The sequence below is a fragment of the Struthio camelus genome, chromosome 12, assembly GCF_040807025.1.
Source record: "Struthio camelus isolate bStrCam1 chromosome 12, bStrCam1.hap1, whole genome shotgun sequence".
NCBI classification, from domain to species: Eukaryota; Metazoa; Chordata; class Aves; order Struthioniformes; family Struthionidae; genus Struthio; species Struthio camelus.
Window position 1 is genome coordinate 9,774,359 of NC_090953.1, and position 26,461 is coordinate 9,800,819.

Genomic DNA, 26,461 nt, shown 5'->3' on the forward strand with positions numbered 1-26,461 from the left:
GTGAGATAGCAGGTTGACAACCTAATGTTTTCATGTATTTCAGAGCTTGATAACTGCTAAGTACAAACTGCAGAAGTATACTTAGATTCATGGAGGAGTAATAAATATCTGTATCAGAGTGCTGTCCTATGTACATTACTCATGCTGGAACTTGACCTTTGAATATTCACCTAGAAGAGTATAGTTTCATGCGGAGTGAGTACTTAAGCTGACTGGAGTTAGCTTAAAGGATAAGCTGAGTGTTTTTCTTTCTTGGTTTCTGAGCATACTACATACCAGCTTGTGTGCTCTGAAGGGAGAAAGTGAATGTATGCTTGTTCATAGGGCTCAACACAATCCTAGTTTTCAGATGGGAATTTAGAATTCATAGGCAGCATCTGCCCATCGTTATGGGTGGAGTCATGGGGATTCCTGACTTATTTTCAGTCTTTCTCTCATGAAGCACAGCTCAATGAAACTGCATGTTCTGTTTGCCTGTGTAAAAATCATATAAGATCCTGAAGATCAGTTCTTCAGGTAACTTCAGTCAGGTTTTCTGAAGGCAGTCAGAGGGACTCTTTCCAAAGAAGCTTGTTGTGACCTGAGGAAGCAGGCCGTGGTAAGCAGTGTTGATAAGTGATAATCTGGAAGCCGTTTGTCTATACTTAAGTTTTGGTAATGGTGAGGTCTTGACAGTTCTAATTTCCTGAGTAACGATATCCTGTGGTATGTGCTGCTGCAGCTACTGCATCTATTGCACTGCATGGCTATAACTTATAACTGGCAACTGATTTGTAAATAAATGAGGGAACAAGTGGAGCTTGCAGAGAGTTTTGGTTTTTCACCAAGGTGGTAGCATTAATCAGTTACAGCTATATAACTACTATAGCTGGATAAATAGCTTTCCTGCTAGCCTTATGGGGTAAGACTTTGGATTCTACCTGGGATCCTCTTGATAAACTAGTGACTGTTTCTACAGAGCACTAAACTTTTCAGTGCATGTGCTTTTCCTAGGATTAGAGCCAATGCAACAAAGTTGACATCTGAGTCTCTAGAAGAGTTGCAGATTCTTACTATAGATTGTATTTGATGGCCCTCATCAGGAAAGAGCTGCTGGCAAAATCCAGCCACAAAGGACTTCTGTAAAAAGCCAGTCAAGCGCTGTTTAGCATAGGATATGGTTACCAGACTGAAACAGTCTTAAATGAGTGGGGTGAAGCTAGCTGCTTTGCATGGGTTGGAAGAGCAGTGTCACCTGTTTGGCATGGTAGTCCTGGAAACTTTCAAAATCCTATGCAGTGAAATGTACATCAACTGGGTAGAGCTATCAGTAGTCCTGCTTGTGCATCCTTATAGGACTGTGCATCCTATAAGTGACTATGCTATCCTTACGTGTGTACTTTGAATCATGAAAACATGTCCACTGACTTTCCATTTCTACTGGCAGTTGTAGAGAATGAGCTTGTGCAGTCTACATCTGTGCTGGTGGTCTTTGCATGGCTGGTATGTTGCACACTGCTTGGCAGGCACCCAGGTGCAGTGTCCATATCTCCCAGTGTAGTGATGCTGGGCTGATAAAAGATTGATAAATGCCCCTAATCCTCGTGTAGCTTCTTCTAAAAGCTTTGTAGTTGGACAGTAGAATCCAAGATACAGTTAGGGCCAACTTACAAGGTTACCAGGCATCTGTTGGCTGCTCATGTAGCTTTTCTTGAAATGGTATCTACTTCTACATCTTTTAGGTCTCTTTGGGAAGAGCACTTGCAAGAACTGAGTGAATCTGTAGAGTGAGCTACTGTGTTGCTTTGCATTTTCTTTGAAATGCCTCTCTTGTGGCTGAGAAAGAAGAATAAAGAGCATGGGGAGAAGGACGGGCCATGTCAAAGTTCTCCGGGAACCTGTGTCAGGCCAGCACCTTGACTTCTCCATAGTGTCTTCTGTTACAGGTCTGGCTGATCCTTGCTTTGAGCTGAAATTCCACTTGGTCTCTCTGCCCTGTGTCAGAGGGCCCCTTTGCTTGTCCTGAGCTATAACAAACTATTGCTTCCTGGTGAAGCAGTCTGAAAGACAATAGGGGGTGAAACAGTGTTTAAAACTTAACACCTGTCTTGAGGTGCTAGAGCTAGAAGACATCTTTCTTCTGAGGACATAGTTCAAATGGTCTTTCAGCTGTGTAGTGGCTTTGTGTCTTTGCCTTGTGAGTACTGGTGAACTTCAGTCTTTACAATGGTATTAATTGTCTTTGTCCTCTACAGGGGTATAGTTCTTGTGCATTCTGGAAGCCAGAATGCACATTATTAAAATGGTAATTCTGTATTTGCAGTGATGGTTTTCTCTGCTGGGTCTAGAAACTTGCTAAACAGAATAGCACCTGCTTAAAGGTAACTTGTATCTTCAGGTTAATAGCTGACAATTGAAGCAGTGGTATCACTTTTCACCCCCTGTTTGTCCTGCATAGTATGCCTGATAGGCAGACATGTTTGCCTCAAGCCAGCTAAGTGAAGGTGTCTTAGAACAAACTGCAAAATCCTTGGTCACCAGCTTATCAAAACCTTGTGGGGCTCTGGCCTAAAGAAACAACTCCAGGCTCCGATTTGAAGTTTAGAATTGCTCACTGCATATGCTTTAGAGATGAGGGACTGCAGATACACTAATGTTAAAATGCTAATATTCATCCATCCAGCTTGAGCTGGAGCTTTTTTCTTAAAGCAAAATGTTACCTTCCTCTAGGCAGGATTTGCCCTTCTCTTCCCCACATGTGTAAAGGTTTTAGTCTAATTTTGCCCTGACTTACCTAGAACTGCTGCTCTTGTCTTGCTAAACAAGCCTTGACTCTTCCTATCTTATAGAAAGACCTTTTTTTTTAAAGGAGTATGTGGGGATGATGAGTTCTAGATATGGTACATCAAGGTGACATGAGGAAGAAGGTCCAACCGTGTGGACAGTGTCAGAGTATAAAGGAAAGGCTCCTGTCCAGTCACATACTAGGGGGTTATGGGCTTAGAATAAATCTGATAATCTCAGAACTGCCCAGTTCTCCATGAACTGGGAGAACATGAAAGAACAAGATCTCTCCCTGCTATGGGCTCGAGCAATAAAATAAAATAATTGCAGGAAGCCCTAAAAACAAAGGGGAGGGAGGTGCTAATATCTCAGGTTCCAAGGTAGTGTCAGCAGCGCTCAGCTAGCTGTGGATAACATGTTCTCTGCTACGCAGAGCACAGTTCCCTAGTTGGAAGTACGTCCCTTGGGGCTGTTCTAAATAATGAATCATTCATGCTTTTTTTTTTTGAGAGCTGATGTAACCATCTTTTTTCAAGGCATTTGCTCACTGTCTCCAGCAAAGTGGCCTGGTGACTGCCCCCACCACCACTTGGGCAGTAGTATGCCTCCTGTTACCATGTGGCAGATCTGCTGGCACTAACAAAATGGATAACTAGCTTTTAACCCCTTCCAACTAACAGCTGTGTTCCACCCCATGTTGTCTTGAGGGGCAATATGCCAGAGGGGGGGGGGGGGAAATCTGCTTTGTAACCTAGCTTCAATATCTCCTTGACAAATAAGTCCCCCCCCCTGCCTTAATTTGGAAGTGTGTTATTCAGGGGAGCTCAATTGACCAATTCTTATAGGTCCTGTTCCAGCTCTCTGCTTTACTCTCTCACTCTGCTTGAGAAGCAAAACTGATCTGTACCATACTCCTCACTTAACAGAGAGGCAGTGCTACATAAAACAGTCCAAACTAGCATGACTTATGGCCTTTGAGTCTTCTAAGACTTGGTATGAATCCCGTACAGTTTCTGCCCCTGACTTATTTAGTCAGGTGCTTACACAAGTTCCTATGTGGTTCAACCCAACAAGCTTCAATATTTCAATTAAAACAGATTTACAGCTTTTGACAAGTTTTGAAGGTCAATCTGGTTGGTTAGCAACATGCTGTCCCAGTCTTAAGAAGACATGAGGCATCTAGCTATTGAGAAGCATTTGTACATATAACTCTTCACCATATAGGAATTCCTGAACTTTAGCCCTTTTTTACTGCTGTCCTGATTTCTCGGCTTTGAGAGCTTATCTGTGTCCCCATTTTGGTAAGGCTGCTGCAAGGATCAGTGCTGCCAATTCAGTCATCCAATAACAAATATGAAATTGTTTTTGCTATCTGGTAGTGATGGGGGTGGGGAAATCCTGTTATAGGATTGCTTAACTGATCTCAAAGGCTTGGTAATGTTGCAGGGTTAGACAATTAAACTGCTGTCCCTTTCAGGTACATTCCACCCCTGATCTGGGGAAAGAGTGGACATATCCAGACTGCCCTTTATGGGAAGATGGGGAGAGTGAGATCACCACATCCATATGGACTTCGCAAGTACCTCACAATGCCAGATGGAGCAACTGCAACCTTTGATCTCTTTGAGCCACGATCTGAGCACTGCATTGGAGGTCAGTCAAACAGCTGCCTGCTGCATCTACCTGCAAGCCTCAATTCTATGCTTGGGGATGGAAGGAAACAGGCAAGGACAGTGCTACTTGATCTGTCAGAAAGGGTAATGCTTTTTCTGGTGATGGGAGAGGGACTGCTAAGCAATACTAACCCACAAATGGAGGCTGCAAGACCATCCCAGGCATCAGGAGAAGCTCTACTGGACTAATTAGCCTTAGGTGGCAAGGATGGGGGATGGAAGAATAGAAATATGTTCCGTAACTTGTGCCCCAAGTGAGACTCTGGCAAAGGGAAGCTGGTGGTAAGACTTGCATTTGAAGTGTCCTTTACCTGTTAAAAGTGGGATCATAGGACAAACACTAGTAACATGGGGGTGTTCATAGCCTTGGTGTGTACGGAAAAGAAGCTGAACCGTCTCCTCGTTGAAGACAGATACTTGCTAGTCTTTATTCACGATATGATCAGAGTAGCTGTTTCAAGATCTGTATGGAATCAAACTCCATGCTCATAGGGTATGAGGGAGTCCAGACTTGGAAAGTTCTACTAAAAAGTAGAAAAGCCTGATGATTCCCTACTTCATTAGGTATGTATTGTCAGAGTGAATGTCAGCGTTCAAATTTGCTGTTACTAGTAGTAACAGCAACACTTAAAACTGAGTTACTGTGACTTGACTTCAAAAGTAAATTTACCTTTGCAGTAGCTGACTTAATTGTAAGCCCGTGACTAGTTTGGCCTTCAGAAAAAGCCAAGTTCTTTTCTTTATCATGTCAGAGTTGAGATACTTGTGGTACAATGTTGCATAGTAACAGTTACTGTTACCTATATCACTGAAGAATGGGAGCACTGCTTTGCTAATGAGGCAAAAATTCACAGTAGTTAGAGCTGCTAGTGAAAGTGCAAAGAGTATGCTGGCTGGAAGTCTGTGTGCTAATTCAGGACTTGATATACTGTGCTTAAAATATTAACTTATATGATAAAATGATAACCTGTAAGACTGAACACTGTCCGATCAAACAGTGATAAAGCTATGAAGCAGAAGATGACTAATGACACTCACTTTTTGTGCTTAGCAAAGCTTAGCATTAAAGACTTGGTTACACAGAAATCTAGAAAGGAAATGAGGGAAAAGTAGCCTAGTCTACCTAGTACGTGAATGAGAAGTGGGCTCCAAAGCTCCCAGACACTTAGCAGTCACAATGGGCAGTCAGAGGCAGAACATGTGCAATATTAAATATTCTTGTTTGAAGAATGATATGGAAGAACTCAGCCCTGGTCTCTAGGCAGTGCCTGTAGAACTGTTTGGGCAGCCTTCCCTAAAGTTGAATTCTGTCCATCTCTTGTAACATGAATTATACTTTCACATCTTTAGCACTAGAGCTGATAGTCTCCTGTCTCATACTGGGCTGCTTTGGCAGCATAGTAGGATTTTGGCTTTCTTCTGGTTTCCCATGGATCTGAAATAGAAAGCTTCTGAATCTACATTTGCATGAAGTGACATTTACTTATCTTCCCCCCTTTCTGTTCGCAGAGGATGTCACAATGGTAATCTGCCCTGGGATCGCTAACCATAGCGAAAAGCAGTATATCCGCACTTTTGTTGACTATGCGCAAAAAAATGGTTACAGATGTGCTGTCCTGAATCACTTGGGAGCCCTGCCAAATATTGAGCTGACTTCTCCACGGATGTTCACATATGGTAGGTGCTTTATGGCAACTGATGACTCAAGTTTGCAGTGCTTCTAGGGCTTGCCAATATTAGCCTCATTCAGATATGCTTGTGTTCTTTGAAAAAGTCGATTAATTTTATATTGTTTCATAAGAACTGAATTGAGAAGTTACACATAAGGACAGGAGACTAATACTGAGATCTAGTTTTCCTCATGGTTTCTCCCAGCTTTACACATCTATCCTAATTAAGGAGATTATTTTGAAAGGAAAATGTTGAAAAAGGCACTTGTGGTTACTAAGCCTGCTCAAGTGGTTTGAGGTGTTCAAGTGTCAGTTTGAGATGAAACCGTTCTGCAGCTCTGTAGGCTACTTCTGAGCCTCTGCTACTTCTGAGGCTATGTAAAATGCAAAGTATGGGAGATGGTACTAGGCTACCCAGAAAGTGCTCCTAAGGAGGACATGTGAAGATGACTTTGTCCCTGGCTATAACAAGAAAAGGCAACAGTTCTGTAGCTTCACTGTCATACTGTAGAAGTAGTAGTGCTTAACTGCCGTGATTTTGGGTTTTCACCGTGAATGTAGGGCGATGTCTTTATTCTTTTTATTACCTAGATTAAGAAAGGAAACTAACAACTATCTTTAGCTACACTAGCTCACTGCTGTATTCAGTGCTGTGAGTGCCACCAGCTATTATCTGCTTTGCTAGTATGTAATGTAATCTCAATAGCAAGTGACCTTCCTGCCTGAGACCTGATCTACTTGTTTCCGAGTTCTTTAGAGCCCTCATCCCTTTTTATTGCAAGTGTTTATATGTATGTTATGTCAGGAGTCTGGATTTAGCAGACTGGTGTTAGGTTTCTCTTTTAAAACAGATGAAGATACTTCTTGTTAAGAGTATAACAACTGACTGTTTACCTCCAACAGTTGAATTGCTGAAATAGAAATCTATTGTGCTTTGAGATTGTGGGTCTGGTAGGAGAGTAGCCAATAATGCTTTGTGACTAGCCAATAATGCTTTGACTTGTTTTATACTTATGAACTCCCTGTGAGTAGGAAAACACTCCAAGCATACCAAGTGCCTCAATTCGTCATGAAGTCCTGGACTGTTAGTGACTTTGAGCTTTTTTTCTTGGGAACCAAGCTTGATTATCTTAAAGCATCTGCCTTTCTCTTGATAAATCTTGAGAGCTTTCTTCCCAAATGACACCTTCTTAGGTCTGTGAATACAACCCCAAAAATAGCTAGTTGCTCTGAAGCCTTTGGTACAGTAATGTTAGCCTGACACCAAAAAAAATGCTCTTGCCAAAATTCCTCCATGATTAAGAGCCGGAACAGGTAATTAAGGGTAGGGAAGAATAACATCACAGACGATATGAATCTGCTACAGCTTTATCCAGTGCAGTTTTGAAATCAAGACAATGTTCTTAACTTTTCTCTAGCTAGTTGTTAAATGCTAGAAGTCCAGACTGCTGAAAACTTGCTGGAGTTGGTGGCACTCTCCCTTAACTTCAGAACTTTGTTGTAGACCTTAGGATGTTATTCTGTAGTGCAGCTCTGAAGATATGCCTCTCTGAGTGCGTTGTAGCCTTTGGAAACGGCAAGGAATGCCTAGCACTTCCTTTGAGTAAGCCAGTAAACTTTGCTTAAGTGACTCTGCCAAATGGAGTGCCAGGCAAGACCTTGAATGGACTTGACTTTGCCTCCTACCCAAATATCCTGGTATCCTTGCAGCTTTTGCTGGGTTCCTGACACTGGTTGTAGAGGGAATAGCCTAAATTTGGGACTCACTGACTCTTCTAGCCTTTACATCAAACCTAACTTGTTGCTACTCTAGTTTCAGGTTTCTGAAGTGGCTGCCAGCTGCTCTCAGATCACGGGAGTAAAACATTAAAATATTTTGACTGCTGGCTTCTTCCAGAGGAAGCTAGAGTAGTGTGGTATTTGTCTTAAAGAAAATTCTTCATTAAGAATATTAACAATGAAGTTTCCAAAGCCTGCCAGAGTACTCAGTCAGAAGTGTATTTCACTGAAATACATTAAAACCCTGCTCAATCTACTCCAGAACTAGGCAAAACCCAAGTGCATCCATCAAAGATGCTTGAGGTGGGGGTACAGTGGAGCAGTATTAAGTTGGCACAGTCCATAATCCAGACTCCTAGAACTGAAGTTCCTGGGCATGTTCCAATGGCTAGGACTGAAATTCTAACTCTAAACAGAAGCAACTGGAGGTTTTACTTAGGTTCATGTGGTGCCTACTGTGGGATTTGCAATCTTAGATCTAATTGGAAGGTTAACAAAGTTCACAGCCTGTTGGTGCCAGTGCCGTGATACTATCAGTTCCGGAGGTGTTTTTCTTCAGAGGGTCTTTCCTTCTTTTTCCAGACTGAGGAATGCAGGAGAAAAAGCTGCAGATACTCAAGTGTTGCATGGGTGGAGGCCTTCAGATCTGTCAAACAATCTCAAAGGACCCCAGTGCTGCCAGAAACTGGATTCCTCAGTGCCTGCTGCCTGTGGAATGCAAATATTCATTAGCTGTGAGCAGAACAGAGCTGTATGGAGGCATTAGCTCTTTCCTTAATGGGGACGTCCCATCCCTCTTCTAAAGAGCTGCAGTATTCCTAGCCCCTCAGTGATTATAAGGGGTTGGCTTCCTTGTGCTTAAATTCTTCCCATCTTATTCCAGAGAATACCTGCTTAGTCACTCTAACAGTCCATTAAGCACTGTCCTGACAAGCAAGCTGTTTCCACTGCTCCTGACCTGTGCAGATATAAGGGTCCATGGCAGTCTTGCTGAAGGCAAAGAGCAGGCTGCATCCCAGATGCCCTACTTGTGCTCAGAAGTGGCTAAGTCCCTCAGGAAGGTAATATGCTGTGTTCAGTAAATATCAGTGTCAAGCCCAGAGTCCTTTGACTCTACTTTTCAAACCCCTTTAGGAAGGAAGGGTTTGGATTGTCAAATTGGCTGCTCCCATGATTTTTGAGCAAGGAATCTTGTCTCTTTGGCAGCCTGTCAGAACCAGGCGTGAGCAAAGATCCACAAGACTCAGATACATGAATGTATGTGAATTAGAGCTCTTAAAGCTTTGAGGGTATTAAGTCAGAAAGGGTAGGAAGCTAAGCTTAAGGCTCACAGCTGAAGCTGGAGGTGGGAATTTAGGGCTGTTAGATGATTCTTGATATTCTTATTTTTTTAGGTTGCACCTGGGAATTTGGTGCTATGGTTAATTACATCAAGAAGACCTACCCTCAGACCCAGTTGGCTGTAGTAGGCTTCAGCCTAGGTGGAAATATTGTGTGCAAATACCTTGGAGAGACCCAGGCCAACCAGGAGAGAGTCCTGTGCTGTGTCAGTGTGTGCCAAGGGTATAGTGCACTGAGGTAAGTTTAGAGGCCCTTACCTCTGGGCTGATTTCTTCTGGGGGAGGTAGAAGAACGGGAAGGTTTTGGAGAGTGTGTGATGGGGGAAGAGCTATATGCAAGAAAAACCATATAACCTGTCTGCTTAGAGTGTGCAGGATGCCACCCTTCTGAATGAGCAGCCAAAGCTTTGATTTAGCAGTACAAGTAAGCTTTCTGCTAATAATAAACACTTCTGGGCAGGCAAATGCTGTCAGCTGCTTTTCTACATGTGTAAGCTGGCCTAACTTTGTGCTGTGGTAGGATTGCTCTAGTCCTCTAAGAGGTCCCATGCAATCTTGGTACAACAAATCTGGCAGGTTGGGCAGCATGAAAAACTGAGCTGATGCCACTTTTGAAAGTAGCGGCTTACGCTTTCTCATCAATCTGAGAACTATCCCTAGGTTGATAATGGCTTTTTCTGGCTTCAGTGTGCAGTCCCATCCAGCAGCTTTCAGCTGGGGAAACTGGAAAGATGCACGGAAGCTCATACTGACACTCGGTGTTCCCCTCCTAATGTTTGTCTCCAATGCCAAGGCAGTGCTGTGGGCTCATGAGGGGATGGAGAAACATTTGCAATGGTGCTATGGACCTGGAATCTGGGAGGTAGAGTGAAGGCTTATAGCCTCAAAGCCTGCATAAAAATAATCCTTGGTTCCCTACTTGGAAACCAAGGCTGTAGTACTTCAGAAAAGCTTTAACAGCCCCACCTAGTGCTAATACCTGAACTTACTGACAGGATCTGGCTACAGCACTGCTGCTTGAACTGCTGGCTTAGCTGTGTGCTAACTTTCTGTGCTTGCACAGTTAATCAAGATTAAAACAGTAACTGTCTAAGCTTAATACTTCCAGTTTCTCCTGCCCATATGGACAGCTACTGGGGCTTAGCTGACACTACTGTAACTTTGTCTTTCAAATGTTCTCGGTGCTTAGAAGTGCAGTGAAGGGTCTGTTGAGACTAGGGTACTTGGGTCAGGATTTTATGGGAAAATGAAAATGGTGAAACTAGCAGCTCTACAGAGCTGGTAAAACTGGCAGGAGACTTGCTGTAGAATTTGGCCCCTCTGCCTGGTAAAAGTAGCTCTTGATATTGCTTATGCTCTGCCTGTACAGCAGTTTGAGATGATTAGAGCACATTGATACATAGCTAGGAAGCAACCAGTTTGATACTTGGTCTGAAGAGGGCTTTTATGAGTAAGCTCTAACAGGTGAGTAAGAAGCTTTTCTGGAAGCTTTAGCATAATTAAAAGCTTGGTATGTAACTCAGTAATATTCCAATGTGCCTGGTCTATTTTGAGACTTCAGATCAAATCTGACTACTGCTAAAATAACTTATATGCTGCTAGGTCCCTGTGAGTTCACCCCCTTAAAATCTGAACAGATGCTTTCAGGAATAGTCTTTTTATTTTTCTCCCCTAAGTAAAATGTGTTTAGCTATTTGGGGAGCAAACAGCTCACCATGGAGCGCACCACCCTTTTGAAGCCAGCACCCAAAACTTCTTGCAGCCATCAAACAGGGTTTGCAAGGATTGCATTTGGCCTTGGTCCATTTGGTTCATCTTCTGCAATTATGCAGTATTGTAGTTCAGGTCTCAAAGATGTGAATAATGCTGTTTACTAACTGATTTCTTTAGTAATGTATCATGATGTGCTGGTAGACTTCCTGTGTAAGGACAACCTGTTTAACAATACTGGACTTGGATTTCTCTGTGGAGGTATGTGCAGGGGAAACAACTGCTTGTCTGGGTTTAATGCAAGTCTTCAGTGGCTTCTTGTGCGGATTATTGAGCTCTTGACACCACCTGCTGGGTAACCAACTACTAGCAAGTCTTCAGTCAAAACATCTGCTATGCCTTATTGTGCATCTGACAAGGCTTTTCAGATCTCATGTCTCCTCACCTAATCTCTACTGCTGTCCTTAAATGCTAATCAGCCAAATAGCTGGGGGAAAAGCAACATCAGTAAATATCCACTAAGAAAAAATGGGGTAGAGAGGACCTTATGCCCTTGGTTATAGAAGGTGGAGATACAAAGCACCTTCAGATAGAATGGATGAGCCTCAGCCTTCCTAGACTTTGTCTAGTAGGTTAAAATAGCTGGCCTCATACCTCTAGGCCATGTGACCTGGTAGGCATGACCAGTTAGCTTAGAATTTAATTTTCTTTTTTATGATATTTGGGGGAAGAGGTTGTGCAAACTACCTTCAGGAAGTAAAAGGAGAAAAGTGGTGGTGGGCAAGACGAAGCATGGAACTGCAATATGAATGCCTTTCCAGGGCATTAAGCGTATGTCCCATACATGGATGTGAAGTGGCAGCAATACAAGAATCTGTCAGCAGACTGTGGAGCTGTTGGTTTAATCAATTAACATAGTTTGGGGAATCTCATTCCTGAGGCTAAAAGGGGACATGTCGTCTTATTCCTTAATCTCTGCCTGTACAGGCTTGGTTCTGCCTCTTGATCTTGTGGTATGCATCTTCACTGTAGCTACAGGCTGTGGGGAGGGTTCCCGGTTTTGAAATCTGTGCAGTCCACTATAAAGCATGGGAAGCTGTGTTTTTAGTACTCTTGCTGTTAGAAGTACTACGGTCTACCACAGCAACTGTGGTAGGGAAGTATACTAGCTTTAACTTCAATCATTTTGAAATTACTTGAAGTTTGCTTGGAAAGTGTTTTGGGGGTGGGGAGGGGTTGTACATCTTCCTATCTTTATTCTTTCTCCCCCACCACAAAATGGTAGGCAGTCTGGTAAAGTTCTTTTTTTAAAAAAAATATATATATATATATATATATGCTCTGGCATGGCTTATGACAAGAAAATATTGCTTATGCTCTGTTAGGAAACTTGTAGGTTGTGGTTTGAAGTCATGTTAAATCTACCATTTAGCCATTAAGGAGCCAAAGGAACTAAAGTAGGAGTAGTTCAGTAGCTGGAAATCTGTTCTCGGCATTGCTGGGTTGCTCAGTAAATGATAGTACGGTTCCCTAGTAACAGCAAACCTTGTTGAGAGTAAAGCTATAACCTGCCCATGACCCTGCATAGCAAAGTAGTACTTGTATCTGGCAGAGTTCACAGAAGTCTGGATAACTTTAATTCTGTTTTAGCACTTCACAGCTTATCAGTTGTTATTCTGCCTCAAATCAGATACCACTTGCAGCTGCAGCTAGAATCTATTCTTATAGTTCCTGCCAGCAGGGCTGACAGTAATAGTCTGTAAACACTGAAAACATCTGCATAAACTGTTTCCTCTGTGGAGTTAACTCGTACAACTGAGAACACTTTGTTCAGCAACAGGCTCAAGTTGTAGTCCTTTGCTTGGTAGTCCAGTTAGGTAAGCTAGAGTCAACTTACACAAAGGATACCAAAATCCTCTTGTTAGCGTTGACAGGATCTTGATCGATGTCTCTTAGCTGTTTTGATCAACAGAGCACTTAATTGCATTGTGCAAAATGAAATTGCAGATGCATATTCTGTTACCACTGACCTTCATCAAAGTGGAGGCCATTTCCTAGAAGAGGTTTAAGCTATGGCAGGGGAAGTCTGGCGATTGCTTACGTAGCCTCTAGGCTGCCAAAGATCTTATTACTGTGATCTTTCAAGATCTCCTTTAATTGCTTTGATATGCTCTTTTTTAGGGCGCAGGAAACCTTCATGCAATGGGATCAATGTAGAAGATTTTATAACTTCCTCATGGCAGACAACATGAAAAAGATCATCCTTTCTCACAGGTACTATAGCAGTCGCTTGCACTGATGGTGTTGATGGTTACTGATGGTGTTGATAGTATTGACTGGGCTAGTTGCTATTTTACTGGGTTTGTCATCTTAGTCCTTTAGAATCAAACTGCTGAAGACTTATACACACATTCCTTGCTCAAGGGTCTTTAAATGAACCAGTGAAGAGAAGGGGAGCTCACCCCAATCTCATTCATATGTACTAGAATATACAAATAAGCCTTGGTGATCCTGCTAGAAGAAAGCAAGCTTTGTTTTTGTCTTCCAAGGAGACTTGCTTAATCAGTAAACAAGATGAGCACAGCAAAACATAATTAAACTTCAAAGTGGAATATTCTGCATCTGTTTCACTTCTAGCCAAAGAATTCCGTATTCAAGGAGCCTCTTGTTCTGCTATGTACCTGAGGTAGGATTAATTCTCAAGATGTGGATCTGCTGCATGGGGCTGCAGCTTATCAAATAAGCAGTCAAGCTGTAGATCTAGCTTCTAGCTACTCTTCTAAAAAGAGCATGTAGTTAGCAGAATATTCGGTGTTGCTCTTGGAGTGCAGCTATAATCTTAGTATCCCTGTGCTACTGTTGTGGTCTGTGGTGCTCTCATAGCAAAGGAATGTGTGCTGAACAGGTGGCATGCTTCATGTTCATTTTTTTTCCATCAAAAATTCTCTGGGTACTTCTTGGGCAATGAATACGTAAGTACCTCATCTGTGTATGTTTGAAGGTGCCTGAGTCAAGAGAAGGAAGGGGAAAGGGGTAATTATGACCCATTCCAATTAAGAGTATGTCACTTACAAATGTTCAGTTATTTCCTGACACTCCTGTGCAATGTGAAACACTTGCAGAAGGAGTTAAGGAGGCTCTGTATGTCATGTAGGGTAACTTATTCCAGACTGGGAAATGTTTAGACAACTTGACCAAACTTAATTTAACATATGAAAGTATCAATCCCCTGTGCATTAAATGGTGCTTAGAATCATAACCCAGTGCTGGCTTGAAGGGAGAATCCTAAATAAGCTAAACTTCTTTCTATAATGAATCTTCTGTGCTTCAGGGCAGCTCCCCAAAATCAAATCTAGTCTCTCTCCTGCTCTGCCCTGCAGCTGTCTCTAAAAAGGAATAAAAACCCTGCTTTCCAGCTTGTGGTCTTTGTTCCACTTGTTAAGGGAGTGTTTTTCTGTTTTTTAAAAAAAAAAAGCACATCCTCCCCTGAGGGTAATAACTAATTATGACAAGTATCCATAGTAAATAGCTTTCTGCTAAGGTAATGCCCCGAGTAATTTCTACTGGATGAGCTAATCTAATCTCTGTGCTTGGGGAACTTTAGTACCGGATGGCAAAGGAGATGCTATGCCCAGGACTGTTAGTGCTCTCACTTGAGCCACCCGCAGGTTTGGTCAGAAGCCAGAGGACCCTCCTTCTAACATAAAGCCTGTGTTCCAAGTACCCTTAGTGCTGTCCATTCTAGCAAAAGTTTAGAGGTCCCTTGGGCTGCTTTTTTTTTTTTTTTTTTTACTACAACAGGAAAGCATATTTGCTGTAAAGTGACTGTTAGGGTTTCTGTTACCTTTTGCTGCAAAGGAGGTAGACAAATAAGCTATGCTTGTTCCTAGTAAAGCCTCGTGGCTACAGAGCCCACTTCTATCTTGTCAGATTTGGTAAACTCCTTTTTCCCTTGAGCGGGTCATGGCTTTGCTGCCCTTGTTATGATACTTGGATGTTTTTCTTGATGTTACTCTTTCAGGCAAGTTCTATTTGGAGATAACATGAAGAAGCCACAAAGCCTGTCAGATGCAGATCTGAGTAAACTCTACACAGCAACATCCCTCATGCAAATTGATGATAATGTCATGAGGTATGAGGGGAGATTCTGATTCTCTGTAGCTCTCTAAGAGTACCTTCCTTTTCAAGTGGTGTTCTCATGCCTCTAGCTGTGCTGATGGGAATTTTCTGAAATCCAGTGCTGACAGCTTCAGGCCTTCTTCCTTGCCTCTACATTGAATGAAGCTTAGCAAAAGAAGCCCTACTTATCGATCTCAGCTTCTATAAAACCTTTTGGGAAGTATTCACTTACCGGTAGCATCCTCCTGGGTTATTCCTGGCTACAAGTTCAGAGGCTAGGCCTGATGAGCTGTAGCAAAAACCTGAAAGTGCAGAATGTGGAAAGCAGCTCAAAACCACTCGGGAGTGTCATTTGCCCTGCTTTAACTTGGGTTGAAACAAACCCTCCCAAAAAACCTTATTACTGCCTTCTCCATGAACATTAAGGTCTACTGAAACAACCCTTTTTATGGGTTGTGCTAACACCTAAATTTAACTTTCTGCTTTATTAAGCAGCATTCTGTTGTTCATGTGTCTTTGAAAGCAGCATAGCGCTTTATTCAGTCGCCTTATTCTCATATACCATGGCATGTTCTATACTGGGCATTGACACCTTTCCAAAATGAGGAAGCTGTAAACTGGCTGTGCCCTGTAGAGCTCTAGGGTTTTTGAGGGATGTGAGTATTGTGCTCTGCTGACTTTCTAAAAGATTCATAATTAAATCTTCCTACTTGTCCTAATCCCAGAGGCCTTTGTTTTGGGTTTACTGCTAAATTGATGCTTCAACAAACAAAGCTAAGTGAGTTCACTGAATCCTTAGTTTGGGAGAGAAGACTAGGGAACTGGTGACTAGGGAGCTAGGCTGTGGTGAATAACTAGAACCACAGTGACTTGAGTGCCCTATATTTGTCCATTTCAAGGTTCATAAATTGTTGTGTTTTTACATTTTGAAAAAGGCCTCCAGGTAAAGGTGACAGATAATTTTCATCCATATGTATGAATCACTAATAAGTGATGAAGGATACTTTTTAAAGCTCTGAAGGCCATTAGACTCCAACTGTCATGCTATCTACAGAACAAATACAAATCCTGCTATTGCAGTGTTTGAGTAAGCATGCAAAGCATGAAGGCATGTGCTGCCAAAGATGTATTTTGCAGAGAAACTGGGCAGAAAATGTTCAGTCTGTAAAAATCCAGGTATCGGGTCTACTTCTGTGCAAGTATCTCATTTGGGAGTATGAATCTTTTGGAAGCCAAATGGGTACTAGAAACAGATGACTGCAATGTCTCCATTTCAGGAAGTTCCATGGCTACAGTTCCCTGAAGGAATACTATGAAGAAGAAAGCTGCCTACAGTACTTGCACAGGGTAGGCTCTTGCACTTGAGACTGTTCTTGTACTGTAATTTTCCTGTTGAGGGGGGAATGGTCAGTGGTTTCTGTGTTGCTGATTCCTAGACACAGCTATTCCTAAACATGGTATCTTGGAGTGGAATTTCAACTCTTAATTCCTCTAATACTGATGCTAAGTGCTCTGAGCCCTTAGGAACTCGTAACTCCAGTGTGTAGTAGCACCCAAGTGGTCTAGATAAAGCCAGACATTCAGCTGAACCCCTCTAAGCATACATGGGTAAAGTGGGAAGCAAGTGGAGGTATACGGCCTGCACTCTCAAGGAGGAATGACTTTCCAGAATGCCTGTCTGGAAGAGGCTCATGGCACTATCTGAAAGGTAAATAGACCGAAGTGCTGCAGAGGTAAAGATCTGCAGAACCAGAGGATGGAAACATTACAAAGGAGTTTGGTCTTTTAAGTTTGAACTTCAGTAACAAGAGCTGGCCCTAGCTGCCTGGTATGCAAAGTAATGCAGAGCAAAGATTATAGATGAGTTCTGGGAGCGGGGGAATATGGACTCTGGATCTGAATCTGCTCTGTTACATCCCATCCCTTTTCATACAGTTAAACTGAAAAAATAAAGTACTGCGAAGCACTTCATTGGTGAAAAGCCACCAGTCTTAATTTTGACTGTCTCTCTTTTCCTGATGGTTCTCCAAGTGCAGAACGAGCCTGAAACAGGGTGCCTGAGTAAACTCAAGTTGAGCAGATGATTTTTACAGTTGGAATGAAATTCAAATACCAACTCCTTACCATTTTTCTACCGTGTTTCCTGATGCAGATCTATGTTCCTCTCCTGTTGGTTAATGCTGCTGATGACCCTCTGGTGCATGAGAGTCTTCTATCGATTCCAAGAGCTCTTTCAGGTATGTTAAAGCAGTGTGCACTTCACACTGTGTGAAGTGTTCAGCTTCCTTATCGCATAATGATCTATGATTGCAAAGCAGCTTAACTTGCCTCCTTACATCTCTAATCCTGTAGAGATGTACTAAGCCTCTTTAAATCAGAAGTTGCTAGAACCAGCAAGGCTAACTTTGAGCAGGAAGAACTTGAGTCGTCCTTCCAGGGACCTTCTCCTATTTTGGCTCATGTTGATAGCCAGGAGGCTGTGTTCAGATTACATTCTTTAATGCAAAAAATACTTCCTCATGTCTTCACACTCCTCACTGGGAATTAATAGAAGGTGGGTTGTTATAGTGATGGTTTTGAGCAACAGTAGATTAACAACCCCCTTTGCTGATGAGAGGGAAGATGCATGGTTAGGTTATTTCCTAGTGGACTAGGATTGGTGACTTGAAAGAGAAGAGTTGAGCTGTCTGTCTTCAGCCAAGAAAGACATGACCTTTTCAAAGGTCCCTTCTAAAAGAGGGCTGGTTGCTGTTTCTTCAAACAGTGGATGCCTGGGGGATGCAGCAGGTTCTTTCCCTTACTGAAAGATGTGAAGGGAGAATTAATCAAGACCTGCTTTCAGATTGAAGCAAGCAGGGGAATTTTTCTTCTGCCAAAGGAACAGGGTGGTTAATGTACTGTCAGAGCTTTGGTGCAGTTTAGCGTTAAGCTAACAGACCCAGTTTCAGCACATATAAGTTGGAGATGGAGCATTTTGGGAAAGATGTGACCTGTACTGCCACTGGGGCCCAGCCAGTAGCATTTCTCAGGCAGCCTTCTAATACTGGCTGGGCTTGGTTTCTGTGGACTGACCTGTTCTATGAAGTGGTGCGGCTATGTGCTTTTTGTCTTCAAATCAGCTGTGGCCTTTGCTGTTGTGCTTCTGGTTCCTCCTTTGGTTCAGATGCTATGGCAAGGACAGAGTTGATTGTCACAGCTTAAGGTCGCTTAGTTTTCAGCTCTACAATGCTAATTTTCTGGAACTTTGTGCCTCTTGTTTTACAGAGAAACGGGAAAATGTCATGCATGTGCTGCCCCTCCATGGAGGCCACCTGGGCTTTTTTGAGGGGTCTGTGCTCTTCCCAGAACCTCTTACTTGGATGGATAAGCTCGTGGTGCAGTATGCCAATGCCATCTGCCAGTGGGAGAAGACAAAGTCTCACTGCTCAGACACAGAGCAGGCTGTATCTGGCCAGGAGTAACTGACCCAAAGACTCTGGATCACTTCAGTATATCTCCCCCTGTGGGAACTCCTTGTTCCTCACCCGCTGCTTCAGGTTTCCATTCCCCTTGATATCCTAGGGTTGGGGTTTGATCACATGTTTCCTTCTGAAAAGTGGTGTTACAGCAGAGGTTAATATCTGGTCAGAGAATCTTTGCGTATGTAGTCATTTGGGCTTGTAACTTATTGTTCTGCTTGAATTGGGTTGCTGACTGTGGCCTGTTACAGGGTTGTTGAGCTCAAGAGCTTGTTTTAACTATATCAGGAGTTTAAAATGTCAAATCCCTTCACCAGCTGGTCAAACTTCATCTTCAGCATTTATTTAGGTGTAGATGACAGGGCAATTAAGCTTTCTTTGTTCTGCTCTGTCCCAGTGCTGGAAAAACCTTGTACCAAGCCATAGCCAGTGGTTTGGTCTAGTATGTGGCCTACAAAAACAGATGCCTGACTGCAAGTGGAGTTCCAGCCTTGCACCATTTCAAGGGGGTCTCCTACTTCCTAGGAATGCACTTCCAAAAGTCAATGGTTGAAAAATACTTAGCTCTTCCGTGCTTCTGCTATCTCTGGTTTGGGATGTTTTTATGCTGGGACTCCAGGTAGAGAAAAGCTACAGGTTGGTCATACCAGTTAATACTCTTCTATGTAAACATGTTCTCATACCAAGACCAGATCCTTCTTGTCACCTTCTTGTCATATTTGCCTCTTTTTAAATGTAGTTGTATTTTTAGTACTGGATTTGTTTGACCCAGGGCTTTGTAAAGCTGGCTCTGCCTTCCAAATGGAAATCGGTGATTATGAATCTGCAGGATCTTTCTGTGGGTCAAACTGTTTTTTAAAGTATTTAGTAGAGAATTGATGTACACTATTAGGGACTGGTTTATAGGGGAGGAATGTATTTTTCCTTGACTTCCTGTTATGCCAGGTCTGTATCAAAATTCTTCTGCTTAACTTTTCAGAGCATTGAATGGTTTTCCATCACATGATTTGCTCTATTCGATGGGAACTGGATGGCTCTAGCCCTGTGCAACTGAAGTAGCACCTTCATATTTATGTAAATGCTGTAGGATTACTGGCTCCAATAAGACACCGGGCTCTTCCTCACGTGAATTACCTTTCCACACTCATACATCCACTTCTGGTTTTAATGTGTAAAGTGAAGTGTGAAAGTATATATGCAGGAAAGATGCCTACTCACTTGTGCTATTCCCTCAAGTGGCTGTTATGGTCTGTGCCAAGACAGTTTATTCAGGACCCTTTCTCCCCTGAAAGGAAAGTTGTCCCATGACAATCTGGAGACTGAAACTTTGTGGTTAAAATCTTTGCTTTTCTATTTGTTGATGATGTCATCTTGTTAATCCATCCTTGGGACTCTGTCTTAATGAAGTTTTCTCTATCATACTTCCAACATCACCCAGCACTTTATTGCTTTAGCCTTGGTTTGTGTTCTAGGCCCTTTAGTTTATAGCTTAAGGGTGAAACAAGCTGCAAGACTTCAGTTCAGTAACGCAGGGGAACAAGCCTTCTGGCCTGTCCTTGAACTTCAGTAGGTTGGAGCAGTGCTTTTTTGTTTTAATAAAGCAATAATAAACTATTGTAGCAAAGGTGCATTATCATATCAGGAAATTCCTTTCAGTTTGCCTTAGGCCAGCCACTTTGGCCTGTTAAAATGAGCTGTGGTTATCTGCACATTCCCTTTGTTAGTAGATCCAGGTTTCTTTTTCTTCCCCCTCAAAGAAAAGATGTGACCAAGTAAAGCTCTATAGCAATACTTGGCCATGCTTGTGGCTGTTTCTTAGGGACTATCTTGGAGCATCATTAGCAAGGATATTAACTGATGAATTTGTGCTATCATACTCTTATTCATACTGCATCTGTATATCACCAAAATCTGTCAGGCAAAACATTACATTTTTCTTAAGTAGCTATTTATGTAATAGTCATTGGATTTGACTTGAATATCTTCCCCTCAACAGAGGTGGAGTACAAGCAGCACTTGTACACATCAAATAGATACAGTGTAAATGCATAGGGATGTGCTTTTTCATCTCCAGCGGGTTACAACTTCAGAACTATTTGAACTTTCACAGCAAACTCTACAGCTGTAGTTAACACAAGTCACAGCTGCCTGCCTTGAAGGTACAAAGCTGCCCTTCCCATGGCAACAGATTCTATCTTTGGAACACTTCATATCCTTCTTCCACATGGTTTTGTGGTGAGTAACAACTTCAGACAGCTCTAGAGAAACAGAAATTGTTCTTGGTACTGATACTAATGGGAAGAGCCCAACATGTGGACACCTATAGAAGGAAGGACTGCATAGATCTAGTTACTGTGAGAGCAAAATACCTGCCTTCCTCCAGTTTGAGAACCTTATCAAAAGCAGAGGCTCTCTGCCCCACTCCCCAAGTGGCTGAAGGAGTTAAATGGCCCAGAACATGGAAGTAGGAAGTGCAAATTATTTGGGCCCTCTCTGGGAAGGCTAATGTTGAGGCAAAGCAAGTGTTTTCTGCCTTCCAGGTTGGTGTTAAATGACACTGCTTTTCAGGTGAGTTATGCCAGTCTCACTGAAAGTAAAGCTTTTGTTCTGCAAGCCTTTTTTTTTGAAGAGCTTTTCCTTCCTTTTTAAAGGAGCTCATCTTGACTGCTCAGTCTTGACTGAGTAGGCTTTCCTGCATCTGAGGTATGAGGAAGTTGCCTTCTCATAAACTGTAACATTAGGTCAGACTGACTTCACTATAGCGGATGACCAGTCAATCAATGACCTCTTGAGCAAGTCTCTCCTGAGATGAGATGAGCAGCTAGGAAACTAACAGGGCAGCAGGAGCTGTGTTTTTGACTAATCAAGTAGAGATTCTGCTTTAAAAATTCTAGAAATTTTTTCTAGGAGTAATCCTTCCTGTCCCACAGCCTAAGCCTTCATATTAGAGTGTCAATGCCATGGACGTTCTGAAACTCAGCTAGAGAAATAATGTTTATATACGTCTCTTGCTCCTTCAACCTGTTTTTGCATCTACAGCTGTTCAAAGTGCAAGGGCAGCCTGCCTCTGGCTTGACCAATTCTAGCCTGTTCAGGGAAGAAGAGGATTTTGCCATGGCTTAAACATTGTGCGGAGACTCTAGGACTTAAAATACCTTATTTAGCTTGTAGATGGAAGTAGTAAAATTTCTTCTCCCTACCCTCTCCACTTTGACATTGCTTTTAATGCAAGACTTAGTGTCCAGTCTAGCAGTGATAGCCTAAAAAGACCTTGGGGAAGTGAGAGAGGAGAAAGCTAAGCTGCAGTGCATACTATGTAAAGACCTTCAGAGAAGGGAATTCTATATTCATCTTGCTGCTGACAGTGACTGGCAACTGGTGCCTAGTGCCTATAATCAAAGAGGAATGGGACTTTGTCCAGTTCTAATCTGGAATGCTCTTCCCTTTCCAAATAAGGCAATACTAGTCTTGTGATGTGGACAGATGCCCTCTATTTGGCCAATTAACTCAACCTCAAATGCAATCAGAACTCTTACTGCTTAGAGACTGCTTAGTCTTCTGTGTGGTTAAGTCTTTATTTTATCTCTTTGCAAGTGAGCTTATTAAAGTATGCACTTCTAGATCCTTACAGTATAGTCTGGTAATGCAGCTCTTCAAGACCTTAGCATGAAAAATCTCATGAGCTCTATTTAGTCTCAGATTGGGATTAGAAAAATGCATTAGTGGAGCTCTTTAGCATTTAGTCTCATGTGGTATACAACCCTTTCCCCCATTGCTGGGTGTAAGTAGCACTTGAGTGTAAACCCCAAGAACTCTCCATCAGACTGTAAGCTGTGGGATGGTTAGGCTGGTCCAACCATCATTGGAGAGATCTGAAGGCTGTAGGTGAGTAGCAGGGACTTCCTCCCATTGAACATGAGGAACTGGCAGCTGCTGTTGCATCAGATCCGCCAGCATTTTTAATGGTCACTTTCTGAGCTTCTAAATGGAAGGTTTTTTCAGATGGGTCTGTGTTGTAGTTGCACTGGGAAGACAGATAATTGAACCTCCCTGCAGTTGTCTTCTGAGCACTACTTTTGCAATTCCTGTTCATGAAGATGCAGGTTACAAAGACTGGGCCTTAAGGAAAGATAGTAAGAACTGATATCTCCAATACTGAATTTAGTTAAGCTACCTGTGTGTCATCTGTCCTGGGTCTGTCATGAGTTCCTAGACCACAGCCCTTTGACACGTGGTGCCTTGCCCTTTTTTCCTCCTTCCTTGACATCAGCATATCTAGAGACTTCAGTAACAGCTCTGTCAGAGCAGAGCTTTTAAGTTTCAGAGCTTTTAAGTTTGCTTTTTAAATTTCTCAACACTAAGTAGTGAGACACCCCTGGTGATGTACACTATACAAGTGTGTGCTGACTTAAGGGACTTGTGGGCAGTCTACAACTAGCTACAGTCTATTTTAAGGCTTAAAATAAGGTGTATTAGCAGTGAATCATTCGGCTATCTGCTCCTCAAACTTGCCTCTTGCAGTAGGGATTGAGTCATAGAAGGGGGCTTGCTTAAGCGACTTGTTACCTTGAAATCCCAAAGTTCTTATGTCCAACTCTTTAGTAACATATAGGTGGAGGTGGATTCTCTGTAAATGGCTGTATCTGAAAGAGCAGAATAGCCTTTCGAGGAGTTAGTTGCCAAACAGTTTAGTCACCTGGACTGCTTCCAAGTTTTTCTGGAAATATGCCTATCTGGGGCTTATTGAAGTTCTTCAGTCTTTTTCAGGGAGACCAGAAAAGGCCCTGGCCTTTTACAAATCATCTCTTGTAAAGAACATTTTGCTGCTTCTGATTTGAGTCATACTCCAGGTATCCTTGTTCCTTTGGCAAGCCTGTAGGTTGGGTAGGGTCTGGGGTCCACTGTGACTCAAAACAGTGTCTCCTTCAGGAGTACTAGTCTAGGCAAAAACCAGACAGTTCTTGGTGTGAAGACTTTCAAGGTTTCTGCTGAACTGAAGATGCCTCAGAGCAGCACAGACCTAAGGAAGGGAGATGCCTTGCACATGTACCCCTTTGGTTACTGGGCATGCTTGTTATGCTGTTGGCCTGGATTCTTCTTGGTTGTTGGGAGAGTGTAGGTATAAGTGTCGCCAGTGAGTCAAAGCAGTTGTCAGGTGTTTGGGTTGTGCTGGAGGGGCTTCTAGAGTTATTCTGAACTACTGCTTTTTGAACACCTGGATTTTTGGTTTTGCTGGGTAACTTAAATGCCAGTTAGGAGCTTGATTCCATGAGGTCGCTCTACACATACAGCCTTTATTGCTTTTATGTAAAAGCAAAGCTTACATTGCCTGTTTTTAGTCATGTCAATGCTTTATTAGGCACAATTTCCTTCCAGGATGTCTTAGCTCCACTGAGATGCTGACCCTTCTCATGGCTCCTGCAAGCTGGGGAGTCTTCTAAAACAAATCCAACAACTTGTATTGGTAACTAAACCCTACTACTCAGCCCGAGTGAATACTTCTCCACAGAACATGTTTTCTTTTAATGCTATTTGTTGGCTTGTCCATAACTCCAAATGTTAGATCACTAGAGATTTTTCCCTCAAGAAAGCACAACCTCTTTTTATGAGACAGTTCTCTCTCTTAATATCCCCAAGGTGAAGAGGTATGTGGACACCTCAGGAAGCCAGATCTGTGCCCTTCTCACGTTATTCTTGCAGTTCTGTTAGAACAGGCTGTGTGATTTCTAATGTTCTTGGTAAGCAGCACAGTTTCCCATGGAAAATATTTTAAATGTGCAAACTTATACTCTGGAACCATCTCTAAATGCTGCCCTGAAAAAGCTTGTATCTGAGATACCCTCCCAGCTGCCAAGTTCTGAGTCAGATTCTCTGAAGCTGACAGCTGCAGGGGAGATGATTTGCAACTAGCAATGCAATTTTTCTATATCTGCTGATGTTTACCTTTAAAATTATATATAAATATGTCTTTGACTTTTTCTGTAGTTTTTGTTCTTCTGTGTGGTGTAAAATGGAGGTCACTGCAAAACAAAATGTAATTTTGTTATCTTTGATTCAGTGGGATTTCTTATTTAAAAATAAAGGACTGTTGAAGTCAGTGCTACATGTAGTGACTGTGTACAATGTCATTGGGTGATGAGAAAAATCTAATTGTCACTTCTGACAGACTAAGCATCAATTTCTTAAATATTTCCTCTGTGGTGAGGAAAGGATCATCTGACATGGGAATATGTTGAGCCAACAAGGCTATCTTCCTCAGAATACAACCAAGTATTTCTAAACATCCTCCCTTCCCTTTGGGTTAGACAAATGCCTCAGAGCAGGAGGAATCATTTAGCCCCAGGCCTCAAATGTGAGTTAGTATTAGACGTTAATGCTTCTGCTCATGAGTGTTCTGAAACATTACTGCCTTGGGGGAAAGGTAATCCTAACACCACTGTAGTGTATTCCAAGACATGAGATGACTTATGTTCCCTTGCTTGCTTGCCAGGCAAGATTACCCTTGTTGCTAACTCCAACTTCATGAAATCTGCCTCTATATTGGCTCCTCTGGTGATAAATATTCTAGGAAATGTGAATGGCCCACTCGTTTCAGCAAGGAGTGTGCTCTCCTCTTTCCTAACTCTTTAGAGGGGTGAAAATGGCAGTGAGTGTGGGTTTTCTTGTCCACCTTTCACTTCTACTTCATGGCAGTCCATGCTTCTGTGGCCTTCACTTAGGGAACCTTTCAAAGACTGCTGCTTACTGAAAGCTTACGGTGTTTTACTCTTGCTTACTGTGGGGAGTGGCCACAGGGATTTCCCTAGGGCTGTAACTGTTCCAGTCCGAGTCCCAGAGGCAGGAGTGTAATGCTTGTGCCTCTGCATATGGTTTTTTCTTTTAAAAAAGAGGTATAATTGCTTGGTACAACAGCTTAGAGAACTGGGTTGTTGTATTTGCACTGGCCTGATAAGCCTCACTGCTGAAGTGAGCAGTGTGGTAGATCCAGGCATGCTGCCTAGGGGTTGTATGTAGTGACATGTGGATGGAGTGATGCTCCCCATGCCCTCCCAGTACTAATTCTAGCTGAAGTCTTCCTTTGTTTTTTCCGTTCCAGAGAGCCTCTGGGGAGAAGTTAGTCTAATGTTTCACATGGTGTAGGAGCATGTCAAGTCAGCTGGGGCCCTGCTTGATGGCTAAGCACTGGGGTGTCTAGCAGGCCCTTGACCAAAGGATTACATGACTTTCTTGGCAGTTGAGAGTGCTTAGCAGCTCAGCCTTCCCCATGGGCAACTTAGGGCTAACTTGACAGGCTCTTGCCATTGTGTTATCTCTGCCTGCAGCTTTGAGCAAACTTGGCAGTGACTGTATCCTCCCCTCCCTGCTTTCTCTGTTGGAGCATGGGACACAAGTATTAGTGATGGTCAAGCCTCTCCTAGTTGCCATTGCCTGGGAGGCTTGTTGCTGACAGAGGTCCTTGGAGTCTCTCTTGTGGAGAATGGAGATGCCAGTTAGCTAAAAGGCCAAACACCACCCTGAAAATGCATAAGAGGATACTTCTGCCAGTGGATGAAAGCAAGCTGTGTGTGGCAGTCCTGTGTCAATCCCTAGGTTCTGCCAAGGCTTATTAGGTCTCTGGCAGCAGGAAAGCTCTAGAGACTTGCAGTTTGTGCCAAGACTAAGGGCCTAAGGGAAGGGTACAGGACCTAGCAGTCCTGAGCCTGCAGTGTGTCTTGCAGTGCACAGAAGGATTCCTTTGGGATGGCAGAGATTTTCCTGCAATGTGCATCAAAGCTTTTGGCTCATGCATGTCTGCAGAAATTGTGATTTGCTGTTTTAACTCTGACAGTGAGTGAGGGCCCTCCCTTGAAGAGAGCAGTACTGACTTGCACACAGTTCAGCTACCTGAGGGCAGTTGTGACTAGTGCTCAGAAAATGGTACCCTACCACATAATAGAGCTGCTGGCTGT

The 26,461-nt window shown here is 42.8% G+C and overlaps 1 protein-coding gene across 4 annotated transcripts in view; it reads left to right on the forward strand.

Annotated features, from left to right (window-relative positions):
* The window catches only part of ABHD2 (abhydrolase domain containing 2, acylglycerol lipase), a 43,351-nt gene extending 18,736 nt beyond the window's left edge, over positions 1-24,615 (forward strand). For all 4 annotated transcript variants that reach the window (XM_068957849.1, XM_068957850.1, XM_068957851.1 and 1 more), the window contains 8 exons: positions 4,241-4,416; positions 5,946-6,113; positions 9,280-9,463; positions 13,117-13,209; positions 14,957-15,067; positions 16,332-16,401; positions 17,207-17,291; positions 18,319-24,615. In XM_068957849.1, the coding sequence (XP_068813950.1) occupies positions 4,241-4,416; positions 5,946-6,113; positions 9,280-9,463; positions 13,117-13,209; positions 14,957-15,067; positions 16,332-16,401; positions 17,207-17,291; positions 18,319-18,515 (1,084 nt within the window). In that variant the 3' untranslated portion in view covers positions 18,516-24,615. The remainder of the gene's footprint in view (positions 1-4,240; positions 4,417-5,945; positions 6,114-9,279; positions 9,464-13,116; positions 13,210-14,956; positions 15,068-16,331; positions 16,402-17,206; positions 17,292-18,318) is intronic.
* The last annotated feature ends 1,846 nt before the right edge of the window (positions 24,616-26,461 follow it).